The 23607-nt window shown below is 46.8% G+C and overlaps 1 protein-coding gene across 3 annotated transcripts in view; it reads left to right on the top strand.

Annotated features, from left to right (window-relative positions):
* The first annotated feature begins 453 nt into the window (after nucleotides 1-453).
* epha3 (eph receptor A3) overlaps nucleotides 454-23607 on the top strand; it is a 76517-nt gene continuing 53363 nt past the window's right edge. For all 3 annotated transcript variants that reach the window (XM_028990299.1, XM_028990298.1, XM_028990302.1), the window contains exons 1-3: nucleotides 454-684; nucleotides 5877-5941; nucleotides 11354-12014. In XM_028990299.1, the coding sequence (XP_028846132.1) occupies nucleotides 591-684; nucleotides 5877-5941; nucleotides 11354-12014 (820 nt within the window). In that variant the 5' untranslated portion in view covers nucleotides 454-590. The remainder of the gene's footprint in view (nucleotides 685-5876; nucleotides 5942-11353; nucleotides 12015-23607) is intronic.

Genomic DNA, 23607 nt, shown 5'->3' with positions numbered 1-23607 from the left:
CTGATTACGAGGCCGCTTCCTTAACCGCTAGGCCACCACTGCCCCGATAAAGGCATGTTTCTGCCTGGTCTCTACTGATCGTAAGTCCTAAACAACCTACATAAATAGTAAATGGTAGTAAATTGGGTTTGAACCTGTGACTTTGTGCTGTTTTGGTTTATTTTTTGGTTCATAGGCAAGTGTCTTCCCCACCAGCCTACCACCACCTTAGAAAAGGTGTGTTCAGATGTTCCTGCTGTTTTAGCAGAAGTACAACAACAGTCCAAGTAAACATTGAATTGTGGGAAAATGTGTCACGTGTGTGTGATGGAATGACTATTATTATCTGATATCTGACAATGACAGCCAGACAGGGACAGTAAGGTCGCGGAAGCCCCGGTCGCAGGTCGCGGGGTGGGAGTTTAGGACCCAGCGGAAGCGGCGCGGCGCGGCGGGAGCGCGCCGGGCGGCGGGAGCGCGCGCAGACTCCTCCTCATCTCCGGTGTCAAACTTGACATCAGCCCCGGAGCCGAGAATGGTAACGCGCGCCGGGACCGGGTCCCTCACATCAGTGGCGCGCTCCGCGGAGTTATGCGCCAGCCGCTGCGGCCATGGACCTCTTCTTCCTCCTCCTCCTCCTCCTCCTCCTCTTCCTCCTCGCCCTCATCAGCCCGGCCGAGCTCAGCATCCACCCGTCCAACGAAGGTGACGTTTTATTTATTTTTTTTTTTTATTGCGTAGTTAAGGTGGTGGGATGGAGCAGTTCCGCCTTCCCGGTACCGGTACCGGGTCCCCCGGGCTCCCGGTCACCGACTGCGCGACACGCCGGTCCCCGCGGAGGACAACGTTCACACGCACAAGTTTACCCGAATTCAGGCGTAATATTCAACGCGCTTTAATAAGAAAATAGAAATACATACTTAAATAAATTAAAGTTCGGGGAACTGTTCTCGAGATGATTATTATCCGATCAAGAGACTTTGAACTTTGGCAAACTGAGAGATTTTAGCGAAACAGCCCATAAAAAAAAATGTCTTCTAAAATGGAAAAATTGCAGCCAGCGTCGAACCAGAAGATCGGGACGATTCGCTGCTTTTTAATCTCGCACCGTGGGGTGAGCAGCGAGTTCGGATTAGGACCAGATTAACCACGAAAACCACCTGCTTTTGGCGGATTAGGCACTTTACCTTCATATTTCCGACGGATCAAATAATAAACATGTAAATATCACTTCAATGATAGTAAATCCTCGGCTTAAAACACGCTCGACCCCGAGTGTAGGCCGCCACTCCGGTCACAGCCAGCGTCTGAACTTTAGCTATTATTCTGAATATTTTTTTGGTTTAGATCGGAGCTAATAAATGAGTTTTTCGCACAGAACTGTCCTGCGTGGACGAACCGAACGGAGCGGAGTTGTAATTATTAAGTGATTCTTCTCATTGTCGTAGAATCGGAGCGCGTCGTGTCGTGTCGCGGCTCGTTTGCATCACTCGCTCCGCGTTGGAAGGAGTCGGCGTGTCGCCGGGCCGCGAGGAGGCCTGGACGGCGGAGCCGGACCCACCGCGCCCGGTTCCCGGCCTGCGAGGGTCGGTGTCGAGTCGCCGGAGTCGACTCCGCTCTGCGATGCTCGTGAATCCTCAGCGCGAACCGAGCAGATTCGTCCGACACTCCGTCCGACTCTCATCTGCAACTGCGGGCGGTTTAATCAACGCGATTCGCGATTCGCGAACTGCGTCATTATTCGAAATATAAATGTTTTAATGGACAATACACGGCCGAGAATAAGAGCAGAGAGACTTTAACTCGTGCCTTCAACTTAGGCCTGAGTAAAACTATCTATCTATCTATCTATCTATCTATCTATCTATCTATCTATCTATCTATCTATCTATCTATCTATCAAATGAAATTTATAGTTATAATTTTTTATAGTTATTACGATTTTTTTTTGCCTCGTCCGGACAGTTCGGGTAAAGTTCGTGCACCTGCCCCCGTTACTTATTTTTTTACGGTCTTTTCTTTCTTTTCTTTTACGCGGTTCAGTTGTTTTATAGCACTGTTAGTTTTATTCTTTCATTTCTGTATTTTGAGAAGCTCCTCGCGTTTCAGCTTTAACTGAACCGAGCGAGTTAGCAGCAGCGACACGGCAGCGGACATTTATGCAAAATATTCATAATTTGCCGTCACAGGAGTACCGAATAAATAAAGAAAAAAGTAAAAAAAAAAAAAAAAAACTACGCGATACAGCAAAGCAGCACAAACTTCTAAAGAAAGTTTATTACTTTTGTAAAGGGACTAGTTCATGAAAAAGAAGGAGAGGAATTGAACTATTGTTATATTTCTCCAAACATGTCCAGATAGATAGATCGATTTTAGTGCATTAAAATGTAATTAATACAAATCAGTACTTTTTGCAGCATTTACTGCTTCCGCTTTGAAGCCTTGCTTTCAACTCAGGAACATTGTACAACGTTCTAATGATTTTTATATGAAAATTATGTTGTGTTAAAAAAAAATTATAATAAAAAAAGTAAATGAGCATTGGATAAATTAAGAGTTATGTTCCTTTATATTTTTCAGTGTATGTAAAAAAACAAGAAAGTGCAGTTTACTTCATTCTCTGTTAAAGTTTTCCTCAAAGGTCGTCCCAAAAAATGTCAATGCAATAAACAGCAGCTGAAATCGGATCATATCTTGAATCATCTCTTGATTAAAATACATTTTAAAATACCGTTTTGATGAAAAATAGTGGCGGGAAAAGTTCCTGGTTTCTATATTAACTTCTGTAATAAACAAAACACGGAAAATGTGGAATTTTTCTTTCCTTTTTGTCCCCTGGGCAACATGCCTAGTGAAATATACATCTGTTGAAAGAGGCAAATTAATTTTTCTGTCCGTTAGCCGTGTTTGTGTAAGTTCGTGTATTTAATAAGTTCTTTTGCAAACTTTGTGGGAGTTGGATTTCCATTTTCCTGCCGTTCCCGGCACACTCCCTACAGAAGCTCTGTACACTGAGCGTGTGTGTGTGTGTGTGTGTGCGTGTGTGTGTTTGCTATTTAGCTGCAAGCGTACAGGAAGGTCAGGGCCATGCAGTGAAATCCTTGTGTAAATCTCAGGCATTGAAATAATCTGCTAATCCAGGTCGTTTGTGGGGTGTCTTGGTTCGGCCCGTCACCGCCACTCGATTCCGGCTGGGCTCGACCGCCCCGTCCCGTTTTGTAATATTGATTTCTTTTTTTGAGTGATTTTTTTTTTTTGAGGGGGGGGTGGTATGTTGAAAAAAGTGCTTACACACGGGTCCACTTGTAAAAATAGGCCTCCCCTTCTTCTGCCTGCTGCCGCTGCTGCAGCTCCTCGGCGGTGGCTGGGTGAGGAAGGAGCTGGCGGAGGACGAAGCGGTGAGGGGACAGGGGGAAGCTGAAACCTCAGACCCGGCGAGACTGGCCTGAATTATTCATTGCCATCATGCCGCTGTAGGTACAGACTGTGGACCGTGTAGCTGGGTGTGTTCTCGGCCTTTCGTTTCATCTCAGGCCTTAATTATATAAAACCTATTATGGGGTGCACAGGTCTAACCTAAAATGTAGCCATGTGTGCTAATAGTGTCTGGTGCTATGACTGCATGTAAAAAAACTTAAAAGCAAGTTATTTGACACTATTGAATTAAAAGATAAATGCAAATGCATATCTGTGCAATATATGGATTTTTAGTTTTTTTTTCAGATGATTTAAAGTAAATAATGAGAAAAAAAAAACAATTAGTCTACTACTGTCAGTTCTAATACTATTAATACAGCCAGTAATAATAATAATAAATAGTTATAACATGATAATAGCAGCATGCTTATTCCAGATAAACATTTGTGGCAGGTTATCATTGTCAGATTGTGTATCGGAGGGTCTGGTTCTTTTACAGCGATCCAAGTGCGACAGGGCCCATGGTGCATTTCGTGGGATGAGGGGAAGCACTCCCCCGTCCCACCCCGTGCGCCCTGCGGTCCCTCCATCCTCTACCCGGCCATACTGATTTCCATCTTAAATTTGCCAATAATCCTTTATCGCTTTATTAAAATATGCTTTGTGTGAGTTTCCGACACTGATGTTTGGATCGGACTCTGCGGTCTAGTTTGTGAGTGAGTGGTGGGCGCGGGCGAGGTCGACAGGTTGGTTATTGTGTCTCTTCCCCCCATCGATCCCCCCGTTTGTCTTTTCTACTTCCTGTCCCAGAGACGCTATTAGTAATTGCGCTGGCCGCTTGCAGCCCCGCTTAGTGGGACGAGCGGTGGGCGGCTGGGTGGCGCTGTGGCTAAGACCACCACCACCCTTCCCCCCCGATGCAGGAGGAGGAACTTCCAGCTGGAGGACTCTCCTCACCAATGCAGACATTCGAATTTTCTCGTTGAGAAATCTTTCATTGGAGGCGATGGAGCCGCCGTTATCTGACAAATTAGGACTAATAGGAATCAGTCGAGTGTAGGGGGGGGGGGGGGGGGGGGCGGCCAGCTGTTCGGCGGGATCTCGGGCGGGGCCAGCTTTCCACATTTCTTTCCTTTCCTGTCGGCTCCTGGGCCGAGGACCCCTGTCCTCCTGCCGGGCGAGTCTCCGCCCCTGCTGTTTGTTTTAAACTTTTATAGCGCGCCATTAAGGCCGACTTTTAATGAGCTCACTGCTAACACCGTGTAACGCAGCGCTCTTATTAGAACGCAGTTATCTTAGCAAGTGTCGTAATTACACAGTAGTTTCTTTTACTACTTCCACTCGAACCCTTGTTGCGCTGGTCCAAATATATCAGAATATGTCCAGTTCATTAACTAAAAAAATTGTGTAAAATTACTTTACTGTAGTTAGTGTCCTGAACAACATTTTTAGAGGAGCCAATACATTGGACAAAATGAATAGGAAAATATGTAATAACGTCACCATAACACTAAACAAGTTTTTGTAAACCCACTATTAAAACCAGATTAATAATGTTAATAACAAGAGTTCAGCGGTTCTGAAACCTTGTCTTGTCTTGTGAGATTTTGTTCTAATCTAATCAGCAGCTCGTATCAAATTGAGCAATTAATGCTCATGAAATGGATGCTGCAGAAATGGAAAAATATGAAATATGTATCTTGGAACAACAGGCAGTGCTGGGCGCTCCACACGTCAGGTGACGTTACTGTCCGCCCGCCAACTCACTGCCACCGATCGTGGCTTCAGTCGCTCCAATTTCATTCTGCATAAAGCGGAATTATTTGCATGAACTTCAGTGAAATTCAGCAGTTTTTTTCCCCCAAAAAGGAATAAATTGCGTTTCATTTGAATTAATTTGCCATTTCCGTGCGACCCGAACTGTTCCTGTTTTTTTTTTTCTCATATTTTCAATTTTTTTCACTGCGTTGTGTTTGAAGAGATTTACTGACAAAATGGCTTACTGACAAAATGTTCCAATAAAATATTGGATTTTCCTCCGACGATGCGCGCCTGATAATGGAAACCACCTGGGACTGCTGCGGACGCCTATCAGTAGAATAACAGGCGTACAAAGGGACGGTGGGGACAGATATTGACACGGGAGACGCCACCCGCTCTCGGTCTTACCAGCAGCCGGGCCGCAAAGAGGGTCTAATGGTCTCCCGCCGAGAGCCCTTCGCGTCTCTCCGTACCGTCTCTGGCCCTTCCCCGCGTCCCGGCCTTTGATATCAGCTGACGGAAGATGAGCCGCCTCCGAGCGCGAGGAGGGCCGGCCGCTGTTTGTTTGGTTTTATGGAGTCCTGGGAGCCCCGCAGCTGTAAAAATACGCCGGTGGCCCGGGACGGTGCGGACGCTCGAACAGGAGGGTAATTGAAGCTAACAAGGCATGGACGCTCATTTGTCTCTCTCTCTCTCTCTCTCTCTCTCTCTCTCCGCAGTTAACCTGTTGGACTCCAAAGCCAGTCAAGTGGAGTTGGGATGGATTTCCTACCCATCGCATGGGGTGAGTTTGCATGGGAATGGATTTGTAAAAATATATATCTAAAAAACACCCTTGCTTATGAGGAGATTTGGCACATTTATTACGTGGAAGGTTTTATACTTTCCCGCAAAACACGAAAGATTACGTGCAGGCACCATGGCGGGCGCCTATAAATACTCCCCCCCCCAAGGCCTGGAACGAGCCCCTCCACCAATTCATCTGCGTTGTCGGACACCCAAGGTCATAACTTCCGGTAATGACCGTGTTTATTTGTTCGGGAGCGAGAGCGCCGGCCTCCCGGGCCGCTCCGGCTAAAGCGTTCCCAAAACTTTATTAAGTGTTAAAATTACACGCTGGCAGTTGTTTAAGGTAATCCAGTAATTTGTTCCATATAGCTGCCAAAGCTGGTTTCCCGCCGGCCTTTTTACAGTCGCCGCGGTGGAATACGGCGGAAGGGACGGGTCTGTGCAGCGTATTATTCTTACCTTGGAGTTACTTGGTTGAGGAATATTTAGTACCCCCCCCGAACTCAGTCAGGTGACCGCAGGCCGGCCTTCCAGTCGAAGATCTCAGGTGCTCAAGGCCGGATTGTCCGTAATTATTCTGGGGCGGCGATGAGCGCGACGCCCCCTTCGAAAACGGTTTGGGATAACGCGCCGGTGGCGCCGCTGACGGTGACGGATGGGCGCCCCGCCTTGTGCCGGTGTAAGCAGAAATCACGGCAAATTAGGAGTGGGCCGCTCCCGCCGCTCCCGCCACACGCCCAGATAGGTGCGGTAAATAGAAACCCGTCTTGTGCTCGGCGCGGCCCCTCGTCCAAATTGCATCAGCCAGTCTGGGATTCATTACCCGTCCGGCGGGCGGATTATTCGGTGCTTTTGCGGCGTGATTGCCCGTCATCTGTCTGAAGCATCGCGCAGGACCGTCTCCACCGGCGACACGGGAGACGGAGCCGGTCGAGATTAGGCCTTGATTAGGGTTTGGAGCGCCTCCATCACGGGGGGGGGGATTATTAATGCCTCGCGTAACCTTACTGCTTTTCAAATGATTAATAATGGCAATTTTTACCAGTAATGATAACAAACCGTACCGTAAGATCTCTTCAGATAAGATCTGTTGATTTGTTGTACAGTGTGATTTTGGGGCCTTTTGCTAACGTCACTTTAACGTACTTATCAAGTGTCAAGTGCTGAGTCGCCATGACTGATTATAACTGATTATTACGTTTTTCTATATTAAATAATAAAAAAAAAAAAAAAAAAGAGATATTCAATCGTTTTTCTTAGGGCCTCGCGCGGCCTCTCCAAACGTCTGCAGGGACGCGGCGAGGCGAAACGCCGTATCCGCAGTCCGGTTGTTATTGTGCGATTCGCCGTGCCCGCGGTCCTCTCCGCGCAAGCCTTCGTGGCCCTCTCCTACCCCCCCCCCCCCCCCCCCCCCCCCCCCCCCCCCCTCCAGCCGGTCTCCAGCCGTATCGCCATAAACCGGGATTAGCACGTTTTCTGCCTGTAGACGTCTGGCTGGGAACCGGCCCGGGTGTTATGGTTTCGCCGCAGTAAAAGCTGCGATGAAAAGCCATTGACTGATACGGCCCAGTTGTCACCCTGCTCCGGTGCAGGAAATCCTAGCCGGAGAGGCACTTGCCTTCCACTACAGTGCCGCGGGAACGCGGCACGGCGTAGGACCATTTGCCTGTGGTGTAAACGGAACCTATCTGTGTTGGCTTCGCCCGACGCTCCAGAACGTTCTGGAGCGACTGATTTCTTCATTAGGCAGCAGAAAGCATGGCCGGCTTCACCTGGCAACATGACTTGTCCGAGCAGCTATGTTAAGCACAGAGAATGATCATTATTTTTTATTGTGTTTAAACCAGCTATGACCCGGTAAAGCCACCAAACACGAGACTAGTCTCGCTCATATTTCTTTATGTTAACGGCCTTGATGTGATATTAGCAACACATGGACACTTCCCTGAGTCTTATTGTGCATTATCGTACGTTCCTATTTAGCTAATCAGTCTAATTAGAATTTTAGCTTTATTCAAATGCCATCCTCGAAGACTCAGTGATGTAATACAGTGAATTGCATGAATGAATGAAATCCTTAACATGATATTATCCATAAATCAGGCGTGCGTATGTTAACATTGTAACAATTTGATTGTATTAATCTGTATTTTTAAAATTACTGTTTCTTATGTACCGTTAGGACTGCAGATCGGTTTTGTTGTACCCTGTTCATTGAAAACGCACAATCTATTGATCCACTGACATATATCCATTTTATTGAGAAATAAAAAGAGCTTGTTTGACCACCTTAAGGTGTCTTTTTTTTTTTTTTTTTTTTTTGCATTTGTCAACTAAAACCAGCTTTGGTCAGCTTGCATTGTGTTTTTGTGCTGGTCTTCCAGCCAAGAGCAGCTAAAAGCAGCTACCAGCATTATGGTGTTTATTCTAAACTGGAGTGACTGGAAGATTAAACTCTGACCTCGGACTGATTTTGGCTCACGGGGATGACCCCACGGGCCCCCTTTGGCTGATGCTCTCCCTTTCTAAAAGTCGTTCCATATTCAGGACGTCCAGGAAGAGCCTAGGCTCATTTCACTGGCTCAGCCAGAACCCTCGTTCCCTCTCTCGCTGTTCCGCCGCGCCTGGCAATTAATGCATTCACAATGGCCTCCGCTGAAATCTCATCTGCAGCCACATAATGGAGTCCCTGCAACCAGATCTATGTTTAATTTTGACTTCACAAAGTTCCAGACAGAAAGAGCGAGACCTGATATCAGGGAGCTGGCACTGTGTATATCTGCGTACATGAGTCGAGCATGTGATACCGGCGGGCGAGTCGCAGTAAACGTCGGGCTCTCCTAACTAATGCAATTCCGCCGTAACACGAGAGAGCGCGGGATTATAATTTTATTACATATCTCCCCGAAACATAAGCTCTCCTTGACTTCGTCCAGCGGTGCCAGGGAATCTATTAGTCGAAAGTATTTACCAGTTGGCCGGCCTTCACAGTGACTGTACGCGGGGGGACGCGAACCAGGCCCTCGCCAGGCGCGCCAACTGCGGATTTTCGGCGTCGCATCTCTTGCCGGGAGAGCGCCTTTTTGTAAGCAGATATTTGTCCAAGCCTACAGTCTGCCTCGACCTCGCCGTGGATGGTGGAGTTGCGCAATGCCAAGATTCCGTCTCCGATAGGGACCTGGGAGGGCGCGGCGCAGGCATGGTGTGCGTTTGCGGCCCGATATTTTGATGGTCCGAGGGTGTCTGCTTCAGGTTACTCGAGGTGCCCCAGAATGAAAGCCCGTCTCAAAGAGGCTTATAGTTCAAATCAAATAAAAAAATGGCCCCGGCGATGTCATTGGCGACACTGGACGGCATGCGTGACGCGCTCTTCTCCGTTGCGTGGGACGTTTTCGTTCGGTCTGTGTGCGCCAGCTCGGCGGAATATAACAAGGCGCCGAGGCCCAGGCACCTGGGTTTCATTTGGGACATCAACTGCTCTGGTGGAAACCAAGTTGGCAATGCAGAAATACCTCATGCTAGGAGAGTAATACAGACAAATCGCTGCTTTTGTACGTCTGATTTATTCTCCTGAGCGTCTCGCCGCTCCACGTTGGAGCAATAAAATGAAAAACTAATAAACAAATAACTTTGCAAACTGGATACTGTGGCGGCTCGCTGGTGTGTGCACTCTGAGTGAACTCACGCTCATTCCTAGAATGCTTCTTGGTGGGAGCAGCTGAATGCGACTCTCTTCCCTCTTTAATTAGGCTTCCATATGGATCCGTGCAATTGATGAAATAAAAAATAAAAAAATTCAAATAAAACCTGGCTCCAGAAGAGATAATCAGAGCAGAATTCTCTTGGCAGGAAAATTTGAGATATTTCTGGAAGGGAAAAAAAGGCAACCAAAAAAGGGTTTATGATTAAAGGCGAGTGAAGATTGTCTCTAGGCATGATTCTGGTGATATTGTTCCTTATTGAACCCTTTGGATTCACAAATAGATATTTCCCAGAGCGACCGATACGATTTTGCCAAAGCTGGGTAAACAACTTTGTTCATGTTGTTATATACAATTTTTTTCGATTTACATTTTTCAGAACAAAAATCAATATTTTTAATATACACACTTTTTGTTGGTTATTTCAATAAATATGCAAGTGTATAAATTAATAAGCAAATGTAATAAGCATTGTCTGGATATATGGACTTCAAATAATTAAAAAAAAAATATATATGCTTGTGTATCTCTCTCTTTTTATATAGAGTACTGTGCAAAAGTAATTTGAGTGTCTTTTATATAATATTGTTCTGCATGTGTAGACATTTGCTTGTAGGAGATATTTTACAGATTTAGGATCCAGTTCTGATATCTGTAGATATTTTTATTTTCAGATCGGGTGAAATTAAAGCAACTTTCACTATTTAATTATTAGTTTTGTGTTTTACCCATTCAGGTACTCATCCAAAACCAGAGCTACTGTTGGGAATATGAAAAACCTTTTGTACAGTACTGTATATATAATTAACTTACTTCTTACACAATGTGATTGTCTCCATTAATTTTGTGCACTTACAAATTTTGTTAAATGTCTTCTGAAATTTTCTTCTACCAGAATGTTTTTATTGTGGGTCGTTCCTCATCCAACTGTTGACGGTCACCCCAAAATCGTCTGTAGCTGGGTGTTGGCTTGACATCTGAAAACCACTTCAAAATATGTTTCTCCACTCATTTATTTAGGCCTTTCCTTTCGTTTGTCCCCCTCTCCCCATGTTTTGCTGTACTTATTATGAACCAAAAAAAAAAAAAAAAGAAAGTGGAAACAGACAGATTTTCTGAAATCAAAAAGCCGTCGTCTCTTTCTTGGGTGTTTCATTTTACTAGGAGCACAGTCGAATTATAAATAGCCTCGCTCTTCTGTTCTGAGACACATGCTCAGCGTGGTAATGAACATCTCACAGGCACTTAAGAGGGACGGTTTCACTCAGCTAAGGGCTTTTATAAACTGCGGAGTGAGGGGAGAGACGGACTCCAGGCTCTATTATTCTAATAGAAAACACAGGCCCTCCATTCATCGTTTATGACTCCTTTGTATATGTTAAGCCCTGAAAGCTTCGTGGCTCTGGCCCCGGTGCAGCACGACTCTGGACAGAGCACATGACAAACCACGGCGGCCTGGAGTACTTAGAAGTCTCTCCTTACGGAAAGAGAATCGTTTCTTGTGTGGAGCGTTCATTCATTCTGTCGCACGTTAATTACAAATGGTTGGAAAGGGACATTAATCGGAGAACATTTGTTAATGTTAGAGTGTCCCTATTACCCAGGAATAAGGTGTTGAGCATTTGTCTTGGTGTTACGTGACATGTGTAAACCACGCGGCCCGGTGTCACTCGGATGCGTTAAACGATCTCTCGTCTTTTTCGCAGTGGGAGGAGATCAGCGGTGTGGACGAGCACTACACGCCCATACGAACCTTCCAGGTGTGCAACGTCATGGAGTACAGCCAGAACAACTGGCTGCGGACCAGCTGGGTGCCGCGCCACTCCGCCCAGAAGATCTACGTGGAGCTCAAGTTCACCCTGAGAGACTGCAACAGCATCCCGATGGTCCTCGGCACTTGCAAGGAGACCTTCAACCTGCATTACCTGGAAACAGATGAGGACCAGGGCTCCACCTTCCGGGAGCACCAGTTCTCCAAAATCGACACCATCGCCGCCGACGAGAGCTTCACGCAGATGGACCTGGGCGACCGCATCCTCAAGCTCAACACGGAGGTGCGGGAGGTGGGGCCCGTCACCAAAAAGGGCTTCTACCTGGCCTTCCAGGACGTGGGGGCCTGCGTGGCCCTGGTGTCGGTGCGGGTGTATTTTAAGAAGTGCCCCTTCATGGTGAGGAACCTTGCGACCTTCCCTGACACCGTGCCCATGGACACCCAGTCGCTTGTGGAGGTGCGGGGCTCTTGTGTGAATAACTCCAAGGAGGAGGAGCCGCCCAAAATGTACTGCAGCACCGAGGGGGAGTGGCTGGTGCCCATTGGGAAATGCCTGTGCAACATCGGCTTCGAGGAGCGAGGGGTCACCTGCCAAGGTACCGTTGATGGTTGAAGTCCTCACAGCTCTCTTCTGCTCTCCCTCTACCACGCTTTACTCATTCTTACGGCGGCATGCAAAAATGTTTATACCTAAATGTAGAAAGATCTGTGACAGAGCATATATACTTATTCTTCATAGCGAGACCGTGGATTGAGATCCATTTCGGGGCGGCTACGTTATGATTTATGACACTTAATTCATCATTTCTGACAGCTCAAAATAATTGAGCTAATTTTGGGATTAGTGTTGTAGCTCATCGTTTACTCAGAATGTATGCATGAAGTAGACATCTAGCCTGTCGCTGGTCACTGTTACATCCGCACTCATAGGGTTCCAGGTTCCCCTGGACCAACGTAAGTGTCTTCCTCAGGAACACAACTGCAGTAAACGGGATTTAGATCTAAGATATTTACGCTTTTTACTGTATAAAGTGCTCTCTGCTTTCTTGGAAGTTCTCTTACTTGGCTGTCTCCATCTTGGCTTACCTCTCTGTCTCTGGACCGTTTCTTCCTTTTCCTCTTTCTCTTTGCCCAATGTACCCTGATTCTTCCCCTGTAACTTCCATTTCACGGACCATTTTCTACCGTTCATCAGTGCAATGTTCTTTGAATGATTCTGTTGGACAAAAGCTCAGAAACTGACATTACCATGTCTCTTGCTGGGATACAATTTATGATTATAGATTATTTTCTTATTTTATGTGTATGTTCAGAAGTTTTGCAGTGAGATGATGTCATCAGTGGAGCTTTATCATTTACATAGAAATGTTTTAGAAAAGAGCCACCCTGCTCTACTGATACTCTCCTCCCCAGAAGGGAGAATGGATCTCAGCCTGGAGCAGCTTGAAGTAGTTAGGCCAGTGAAACACTCCTCCGTATCACCTCATCAGGACAACAGAGGAAATGGACACATGTTTGGCGTGCAGGATAGCTGGCTGAGGAGCAGGAGGAGGAGAAGAAGATGTGGGTGATGGAAAGCGGGCATTGGGAAAGGAACTATTTTGGCTGAGAGGGTTGCCTCTTTGTGGGCTTACTTGAATTGGTTATGAGACAGGAAAGTAAGAAGCACACACATTTGGAGTTATGTACTTAAAAAAAAAAGGTGAAATAAGTGAAAACATGTTTATATTCTAGTTTATTTACTCTGGTTACTGCTTTACACACTCTTGGCATTCTCTCGATGAGCTTGAAGAGGTCGTCACCTGAAATGGTTCTCCAACAGTCTTGAAGGAGTTCCCAGAGGTGTTTAGCACTTGTTGGCCCCTTTGCCTTCACTCAGCGGTCCAGCTCACCCCAAAACCATCTCGACTGGGTTCAGGTCCGGTGACTGTGGAGGCCAGGTCTCCACTTTTTGGTTAAGTACATAACTCCACATGTGTTCATTCATAGTTTTGATGCCTTCAGTGAGAATCTACCAACGTAAATGGTCATGAAAATAAAGAAAACACATTGAATGATAAGGTGTGTCCAAACTTTGGCCTGTACTGTATGTATGCATATATGTATGTACACCCAGTTCTTCTTGCACATCTCTTCATAGCAACATCAACATCACTCACACTTTTACTTTTGCATTTTACACTTTTGAACAATTTCAGGATTACTGTCCTGAAAGTGAAAAAGATTCATTTTAATTTCGTTCCTGCCTTAAAGTACTGTTATTGCAACAGTACATATTCTATGATTTTTTTTTTATATATAATGGAGATATATTTTTATCAAAATCATGTGTGATATTGTTCCCTTGCCTTGGCCTCTGGCCCTGCTCGCCCTCTATAAGCAGAACGTGTTTAGTTACTCGTTGCCGTGTCCGTTCTGTTCTCTGTTGAGAACCTTTGTCATCATCTGTTCCTTGTTTGGGTGATTACGTTGGGTATTTAACTTTCTCTTTTTCCCCAGTCAGTGTGAAATTATGAGCATCGTGGTTACCAGCGCATACTTTCAGCTTTTTTTTTTTTTTAATGCATATGTTTGCCCGGCTTTGGTTATTGAAAGGCTTCTGTCAATTTATGTCCTGTCCGTAGCACTGATAACGGTGTTGAAATGGATGCTACTGTGACATATTTCGTAGCTATAACATCAAGCTGTATTAATTCTGAATGTTTTTCGCGTGCTTATGGACGTAAACGCGTACGTGTCGAGGTATTCGTGTCGTCGAGGAGGCCGTTAATAAATAGACTGGCAGCTGGCTTCCAGCGAGGCGCGGCTCAGACTGGTATTATTCGAGTTAAGCCGCCTCCCTGGAGAAATCAGCAGACCTCATAAAGTGTTCAGTGTCCCTCCGTCCCGCTCGTCCAGGACGTGTTTGGGAATTTTCGAGGGAATGCCGTGTTGTGTGGACGGGGAGGTATCAGTGATGGGGCTGGAACCGTATATGGCGAACAGCTGCGGGAATGTGAACATTTTTCCGTCCTGGCGAACGCATGCGCAGCAACAGTATACGCTTTACGTGATAAGAAACGTCGACTTTGGGCTCTGGTCACATGTCGGCGTCTGTGAGAGATTTAGAGGAGCTTTTTAAAACCAAGTGTTAAACTTGTAGGGCCAAGTGGCTTTTCCATTAGTGCACCGAGGCACTTGACCAGCTCGCTTTACACTTGGGACGTACCGAAGCTACGATCTCTGGGACGCCAACGTGTTTATTCATAATGTACACACTTAAAGCATGATTTGATATGGAGCTGATGTACTTTCCAGGATAATTTATTTTTGGGAGTTCTTGGGATCGTTGCCTAAAATGCCGCACCTTCTATGGACCCTTGACGGTCAAATTTGCGGAAAGGTTGCGGTGACCGGACAGCAGAGTTCACAGTGGTTGGCTGTGTTAGTGCTGAAACTGTCAAAAATCACAGTCCCACTGGAGTCTTCCTCAGGGACTCAGTAGAAGTGAGTGGAGGTTGACCCTTCGATGAAAGTTTTTTTTTTCCGTATTTACTGGAATTGCTGTAAAATGGTCCCGCATTACTGAGGCGTCGCTTCGCTTTCATGGCATCTATTGAACACCGGCCATTTTTTTCCACCCTTTCCAACACTGTGGGTGAGGCAAATCGGGATTTCAGCCAAAAATGTCTCTTTCAGTGAAACCGAATACAAATGCTGATGTATGCACCCCGACCATACATTTCAAATAGTTGTGCGTGGTCACGCATTTTTACTGGCAAGTTGCCTTTTTTTTTGTGCTTTGGCTCCAGACTTCTGCCACTGGAGGTGACTGGCTCGTACAATTTATCAATCTTCGGAGTGCGTGGTGACGCGTAGCTGTACGAGCTTGAGCCACGCTCTCCGCCATAGGGTTCAGAGTCGGACCGCACCTTTCCGGCTTCAGCTCGCATCGTCTCTGCCTTGAAACGACAGCAAATTGGTGTATGGTTGTGCGAAAGTTTGGACCTTATTTGACAATCTCTTATTAGTTTGAGGGCAGGCTAATGGACACTAATAAGGGGTTATGTTACCCGGGTTGGACAGCTGCACCTTCACTCACAAGCCCGCCGTGTGCGGAGAAATGGCCTAACTCACCCGTCACTCCGCAGCCATGATGTGTTAACAGATTGATCGCTGCAGTGAAGATGGAGATACGCCGAGGCGGCCTGAGGTGTACAGCCGCTGTGCAACGTTCAGAGTCTCTGTCTGGGACGTAACAGTGTGTGTGTGTGCGCATGTGATTGACACTTCTGACCTGGAGACATGAATGTAAACCTTATTTAATTGTCAAATTGTATTTTACAAATCCACTAAAGCACTTTTAAACAGTCATACTGTTGGTAAAAATGAAAATTAATACAACAGAAAGGTTTTTTTTGCTGGGAGCTTGACGTATTACAAACTTTTTTTTTCTATTCATAAAAGTAATAATATAAGATATTACATATTACATTTTAGATAAATATCAGTCATTTAGAGCTCATGTGCCAAATAATTCAAGACACTTAAACTTAATTTTACTCACGAAAAAAGATAAATGAAGGTCAATTTCATTATCCACGTTGGTAAATAGGTTAGAATTGGGAGGGGGTGAGGCGTTTATAACGCATCCGCTGGGAGCTTTATCAGCGCGGTTACCTTCCTGAGGATCTCGAGCCGCTTCCGAACAGGCAACAGCCTCGGTGAGAAACTTCAGTCGGATTAAGGGCTTGATCTCTCGGCGTAATGAGACCGAGCAGGTGAACTGTCCGCAATCTGTGTGAAATTCCTTTAAAGCATCATTTGATCTTAACACAACAAATAAAAAGGGGCCGAACGAGCCGGATGTCTGTCCGCTCGCTGGCCTGGCCGCGCCCGCAGCTGCCGCGGAGCTCCTCTGAGAGACGCAGTGGTTTGCATTCCTGCCGGATTTACCAGGATATACAATCCGCACGCCTGCGATCCCTGATTAGTTATCAGATCTTATTAATTCCGATGAGGAGAAGTGCAGCAGGTCAGTTTAACAAGCCACCGAAGACCCTCAGGATTGTGGATGGATGTCATTCAGCGGAAATCTGCTCTGCTTTTCCTGACATTTGAGTGCCGATGTGTTAGAATAGCGGCAGGTGGAACTATGCTGCTTCAGTTACAAAGGTTGAAACTATAATCAAAGATACAACATTACAGTCCAATAATAAAAAAAATAATAATATGTGCTCCATTATGTATTATTCACAGTTAATTGATTACATTTAATAAAATTATTTTAAATTTACAGCAAATTGTGGCATTTATCACATGCACTTATTTAGAGTGCCTTACAGTCCCCCTGGAGACACTCAGGGTTTTGCTCAGGGACACAATGGTAGTAAGTGGGATTTGAACCTGGGTCTTCTGGTTCATAGGTGAGAGTGTTACCCGCTAGGCTACGACCACCCTACTATACATTAAAGCACAATAGACATACAGTGTGATGTACACTGCGGTGTATGATTTTACACCAATAGAATATATATCAAAGCAAACTATTCAATTGATTCTGAATTCTGATTCTGGATTTATTCTGGATTTTATTTTATTCTGTCAACAAAAATGTTGAATATGATTGCTGTATTAGAATCTTCAAAGTAGCCACCTTTATAGCTTCTGTGTGTGTTGAATGTGGGTTGAAACGTTTGACTGGTAATCTGACCTAACATTTTAAATATTGCGATACAGCAATTCTTTAAATATCATAATGTCATCATGCTTCTTGTCATTTGTATGTATTAATTGTATTCTTATTTGTCGCGTGCAGAGTTACAGCAGGACAGATTATTCGGATTCCTGGCTTTGTTTTAGGGCAGAGCAGCAGGACGGCTCATTAATTCCTTCGCTAATGACTGCGAAGGCTGCGGCTCCCTGACGGGCGCTCAGTGGACACAATTCAAGTCCTCGGCGCCGGCAAAACACGGAGCTTTCCAGGTGCCTCACTCTCCCATGTGACCTTTGGCCTCCGCAGATATTCACCAGTTATTATTATCGGTTGGTGGACCTGCGAGGTAGCTCCGTGGTCCCGGCGGCCGTTTAGGTGGACCTTGTGCCATGTGGTTTGCATCACTCTCCGCACCGTCCTTTTAAGCGCTTTACCCTCTGCTCTCTTGCACACACACTCGGATGAACCCCCCCCGTGTGGCTCCGTCATCCCGCTCGCTGCCGCACCTGGGGCAGGAAGTGGCGTGGGACTCCGGCTCCGGCGCGGTCGGGATGCGTCTGAAGAGCAAAGGGCTTTTCCAGACTGGGTCTGTTTTAGCTCAGAGACGTGAAGGGCGTCACCGCAGAGAACCCTGCACACTGTCACCTCACGGGCTCGGATGCTCACACGTGTTAAATCCCGCTCTCTCTCTCTCTCTCTCTCTCTCTGTGTGTCCTTGTTCCTCTGTCGCCATGAATATCAAATGTCCTCGCTAACATAAAACAGCGGGATTTTCAGCGAAAGTGAGGACTGATGGTACTCATTTTGAATAGGGAGGAAAATGTTTCATTAAAACCCCCCACACACACTCCAGTTGGTACCTGAACTTTGGGTTTAAGTTTGGGGTTCGACACAGAGCACCATGGCTATTAGGAACCATTTCTTTGTAGGTATGTACTTAATACTTAACCAACTGTCTTCCTCCATGAGATGTTGTCTGGCATTCTTGTTTCTGCTTCGACCTTAGTGGAGCCAACCTTCACATTTACATTTATGGCATTTAGCGGAAGCTCTTGTATTCCTTATCTGATCTTCATATCCGTATAGCTACGTTGCTGATCGACACAAGCGATCATACCATCACAAACCCCATTAAAGTGCAAAGAACCTTATATTTATATACCAAAAGTACAGTGTGGAGAAGGCCTGGAGAAGGCCTTCATAGGCGAGTGTGGGTAACACACTCGCCTATGAACCAGAAGACCCAGGTTCAAATCCCACTTACTACCATTGTGTCCCTTAGCCAGACACTTAACCCTGAGTGTCTCCAGGGGGGACTGTCCCTGTCACTACTGATTGTAAGTCGCTCTGGATAAAGGCGTGTGGTAAATCCCGTAAATGATGGAATGTAGAAATGTAGAAGTTGGTTCCACCACAGAACTGAAAAGGGGATGTGTGCTTTTTTGGACGAGAGAAGGCTTGATGCTCTCAGAAGACAAGAAGTGACCCGCTGTTTGATGCCGAGAGGCAAGAAGGAGTGGGTTTGGTAACAGAGGTCCTGGATCAGCGCGACGACGTTGTGTACGGAAGACGTCATTGGTAGAAAGTTGCAGTAGTGCGGTTGCCACTTACTCATGCTTACTTCCCTCTTGACCTCCATACACCATGTCCCATTTAAGTCGTCAACGCGTTGCCACGCTCCCTTTCCTCTTAAACTTCCTCTCATCTTCCTCACCTCAATTTCAGACCGTACGAAGGTTTGGACGTTTATGGCGTTATGGACAAGGATGGATGTTCAAATAATATTATATAATCCCCTACAGGATCAGACCTGATCAGACCTTCTTCTCCTCTTCCCGTTTCCTCTTACACCCACTACAGGAGGAAAGAGCATAATACTAAACAGAATAAAAAAGTTTGTGAAGTTAGGCGGCTTCTGTCTGGAAGAGGGTGGAGATGTGCCCCCCGCTTTATTACCCTGCCGACTGCTGGCACTCGGCCCCGAGACGCGGTGGCTGAGCAACGCTCTGTGCGCCACAGTTGACTTAAGCCCCGCTTTCCGTGGTCGATTCAGCTCATAGTCACCGATCACTGAGGTTGGGGCTCCGCTGTTACTCAGGAGCAGACCCGCGCCCACACCCGCAGCCACGCCCGCTGTATATGGGGTTTGCACAGCCACGATTTAACGCCTTTGCAGTGCAGAGCCTCCACTCACCTGCCGGCTTTCTTGCAGGGGACGTGGTCATTTCCAGATCTGCTCCGGGGCCTTATGGCAGGAATTATTGTTCATAAACTGAGGTCAGGTCCCAGATGGAAGCCATTACGGGACCTCTGACTCACCGTGTTTGGTTTTTCTATCAATTTAAAAAGCGGGGACACTCACCGTTTGAGTATTTTTCTAGCTGCTCGTCCGCAAAATGTCCAGCCCTCAGGCTTTTTTCCACCATAAAGTCCCCTCCGTGATATTTTCCATCGACGTATTGTCATAAATTAACCCCTTAAAGCCTCAGAAACCAGCACCACAGTCTCTTATTTATTCACTTGTTACGTTCTATGCAGGTGAAAGAGTGCAGCACAGCACACGGCGACACAACGAAATGTGTCCTCTGCTTTTAACCGTCACCCTTGGTGAGCAGTGGGCAGCCATGACAGGCGCCCGGGGAGCAGTGTGTGGGGACGGCACCTTGCTCGGCGGCACCTCAGTGGCACCTTGGCGGCTCGGGATTCAGATTACGGGTCCGGCCATCAGAATACCCGCTAGGCCATCACTGGTTACTCTATTGAACATGCTTGTGTGCACAGTGGCTGTCTGGGTACGTGGTTTGGAACCCAGCACAGTTTTTAAAAAAGATATTAACTAACCATAATGAACGGAGAATAACACATCATTCACGTTATTAATAATTACAGCTCCACCTGCATATTTGGTAATTGGAATTATTCTTATGAAATTGACATTTTGTTTTCACTGTCTACACTGAGGTCACACAGTGAAAAATCGCTTTCTTTTACGTGAATCGCATCACGTCCCGCTCCCAGTATTTTGCTGAGCGCCGCCACCGAGCGCCTGGGAAGGAAATCTATTCATGTGCGAGGTTGTTTGTTTTCTCACTGCGGGATTTTTGCCATCTGCGTTTAAAACTGACGCACTCCAACACGCACCCCAAAAATCCCATTCTTGCACGCACAACAAAACGAATTAAAATCGAGCAACAGTGGGGTGTCACACACGTAATCGGCATGTGGGGGAGACGGTGTCTAAATCACGCGCTTTGTTGACGAGTTAAAAAAATAAAATAAAAAGAATGTTTAAAAGAGTTTTGGGTCTCGGAATTAACTATCATGGTGGAAAGAGAGATAAAACAATGGCCGTCTCTGCGCCGCCGTTCCACGGCGCTTTGGGCCTTGCCTGCTCCTCCGACTGCTTCTCTATCAGCTCACCTTCCACCGAGCGGAGCGAGCGCGAGAGGAAAAAGCGAGAGAGAGTCGGAGAGCGAGAGAGAGAGAGAGGGAGGAGGGGGGGCTTTTCACTTCAAAGATGGTAACCACAGACAGAGGAATGCAGGCCCCACTGTCCAGATGCAGGAGGGGCAGAGGGGCTGTTTATTTGGGATGGACCCCCGGCAGTGGATGGGACTCGGGGCTGGGGAGGGGGTCTGACTGTGATCGATGAGCGTGGTGCTGGCCTGACAGCGGGACAAGGCCCTACTGACAGCCAGTGTTCCAGCCCTCGCCGGGGCTCTGCCGGCTTGGCGGCTGCAGCTCGCGGGGGGAAGCTCCCCATTCAGGCCCGGCCCGTACAATGGAGCCCTCTTCGGCCTGGTGGAGGGCCGCCTTCCCAATTCATATTTCTCTTTTGACGGCCCTGTTATTAATTAGCCTGTCACTTACGACCGGCCATTCTGCTGTATCGCTTTCACGCGTCATAGGAATCTCATCTCCAGCATTTCCAGACAACAGTTGACTATTCTGTCACTTACGTCCTACGGATTAGCACGACGCTTTATAATTTGGTAATTTGATCTGAAATGGCTCTTTCTCACTGTGCACCCATGTCCTCAAAATGAACAGATTCATATACAGTACAGGCCAAAAGTTTGGACACCTTCTCATTCATGTGTTGTCTTTATTTTCTGGACCATTTGCGTTGGTAGATTCTCACTGAAGGCATCAAAACTATGAATGAATACATGTGGAGTTACGTACTTAACAAAAACAGGTGAAATAACTGAAAACATGTTTTATATTCTAGTTTCTTTGCTCTGATTACTGCTTTGTACACTCTTGCCGTTCTCTCGATGAGCTTCAAGAGGTCGTCACCTGAAATGGTTTTCCAACAGTCTTGAAGGACTTCCCAGAGGTGTTAATGCACTTGTTGGCCCCTTTACCTTCACTCTGCGGTCCAGATCACCCCAAACCATCTGGATTGGGTTCAGGTCCGGTGACTGTGGAGTCCAGGTCTCCACTTTTTGTTAAGTACATAACTCCACATGTGTTCATTCATAGTTTTGATGCCTTCAGTGAGAATCTACCAACGTAAATGGTCCAGAAAATAAAAAAAAACACATGAATGGGAAGGTGTCCAAACTTTTGGCCTGTACTGTACATCTGTAGGTTCGTTTGTGCTTTTTGATATGGCCCAATAATGAAGTTCCCCAGATTCTGCTATAAACGAGGTCTGTTTTAATACCAGGATGAATGCAGGCTGGTATCTGGCCGAATCTGCACAACCGGTGCACTGCGGCTCTGTAACAAGACACACACACACACACACACACACACACACACAGCCTGAGTCCTTGACCTTGCTCTTTGAAGTTAGCGGTGGACTGTGTTGTTTGTCTCCTTCATCCTCACCACAGCGGTAGGTACGGAGCCCTTAACATCTCAGCTGGGATTTGTTGTCTGCGCGCCTCCCCAGACAGCTCTGTTGATTCGGTCAGATCATTACCTCCCGGCAGAGGAGAGGACAGATTTAATGCCCGCCGCCGCCCGGCCTCCTCCACCGCTCCGGTTATCTCCTAATGCGTGGTCACATTCACTCCGCGTCCATTTGCGGTGACGTACGGCTCGGCTATAACCGCGCTGTCAGCCTAATATTCTCTTTTTGAATTACGGCCTGGAGAACGACCCCCCCTCCACTCCGCCACTGACCCGCTCTGTTAAGCACCTAGCTGCACATGGCCGCGCCCGCGTCTGTTTATGTGAATATGAATGAGAGCCGACGCGGCACGGGGCTGTTTTTGGACGTGTCGTCCCATGGGCACCCACATATATACACACACACACACACACACACACACAAAGCCCCCATGGGAGAGCTCCCCATGTCGGTGTGATGAAGTGGACAACGGCGCCGAGTTCCAGATTCGGGACGCCGCGGAGTGGACAACGGCGAGTGAAGGGAGGGACGGCGTATAAAACGCCCGCGGCCGGTTCCCGTTTTACTTTACCGTTCTACACCCTCCGGTTACCGTTCTACACCCTCCCGTTCTACACCCTCCGGAGTTCACATTGGCAGGCTACCAAATCTTTACTTATTATAAATGTATATTTTATTTATTTATTTTTATTTATCATATTTTTATTTCTTTTTAATGTATAAAAGAGGATTCTTCTGCTACCACTACGAATACTTTAACCATTCTTATTATGAATAAAAATGTTATTTTTTATTTAATAATATTTATTCTAATGCTTTTTTCAACATCATATTTAAAATGGCACGTTTACTGTAGCAGCACTTTAAAAATCAGATCATTTCATTGTGACGTTTTTATTGTGAGAGATGTGTGACGCTCGCGAGAACTCCATGTGACGCTGTATCTGGAATCAAAACCACATAGCGAACAGAAGAGCCAGGAAACAGACCAGGCCACGCCCTCCACACACGAAGAACGCGTCGTTCCGCACCCTGGAATGTGGCTAATGGTGGGTCCGCCAGGGAGGACACATGCACGAGGGTGCAGAGGGACAAAAGGGACGTCGGGTGCAGGCCGTGCATCACTTCTGACTCGCCCCACCTCGCCACCCTGAATGTCAGCATCAGCAGAGCATGGAGGCCACGGCGCTGCCGTGGGGGCGGTGTTTCTGAAGGCGCTCTGCTCAGATGCAGCCAGTGGCCCGCAGGCGTGGTCAAGTTTAAATTCCCGTTAAGGCATCGGAGCTTGTGATCTCCCGCCGCTTTGTGTTGAAAGTGTCTGATCTTTGTGACGGCTGACCACCTTAAGGCCCGGGACAAAGGAAGGAAGCGCCAAGGCTCGCGGGGTGCCGTTCAGACGAGCGCTGACCTTTCGTACAGTGGCCGTCGTGGCAGGTGTGTCTTTAAGGCACATATGCCGAGGGCGGGGGACTGTGAAATGTCAGAGGGAAACGTCCAGCCAGATTAATGCACCCAGCCCCTGCCTATTCATGCTGCGAAATAAAATGTTATATATTATATATCCATCTGTCTGTTCTAGAAGTCATTGAGATGGTTTTGTCAATTTTGATGCAATATAGAAACCTATTCGGTT

The sequence above is a fragment of the Denticeps clupeoides genome, chromosome 9 (genome assembly GCF_900700375.1).
Source record: "Denticeps clupeoides chromosome 9, fDenClu1.1, whole genome shotgun sequence".
NCBI classification, from domain to species: domain Eukaryota; kingdom Metazoa; phylum Chordata; class Actinopteri; order Clupeiformes; family Denticipitidae; genus Denticeps; species Denticeps clupeoides.
The sequence above is the reverse complement of the archived record's forward strand: the minus strand, read 5'-3'. Positions and strand labels throughout refer to the sequence as shown.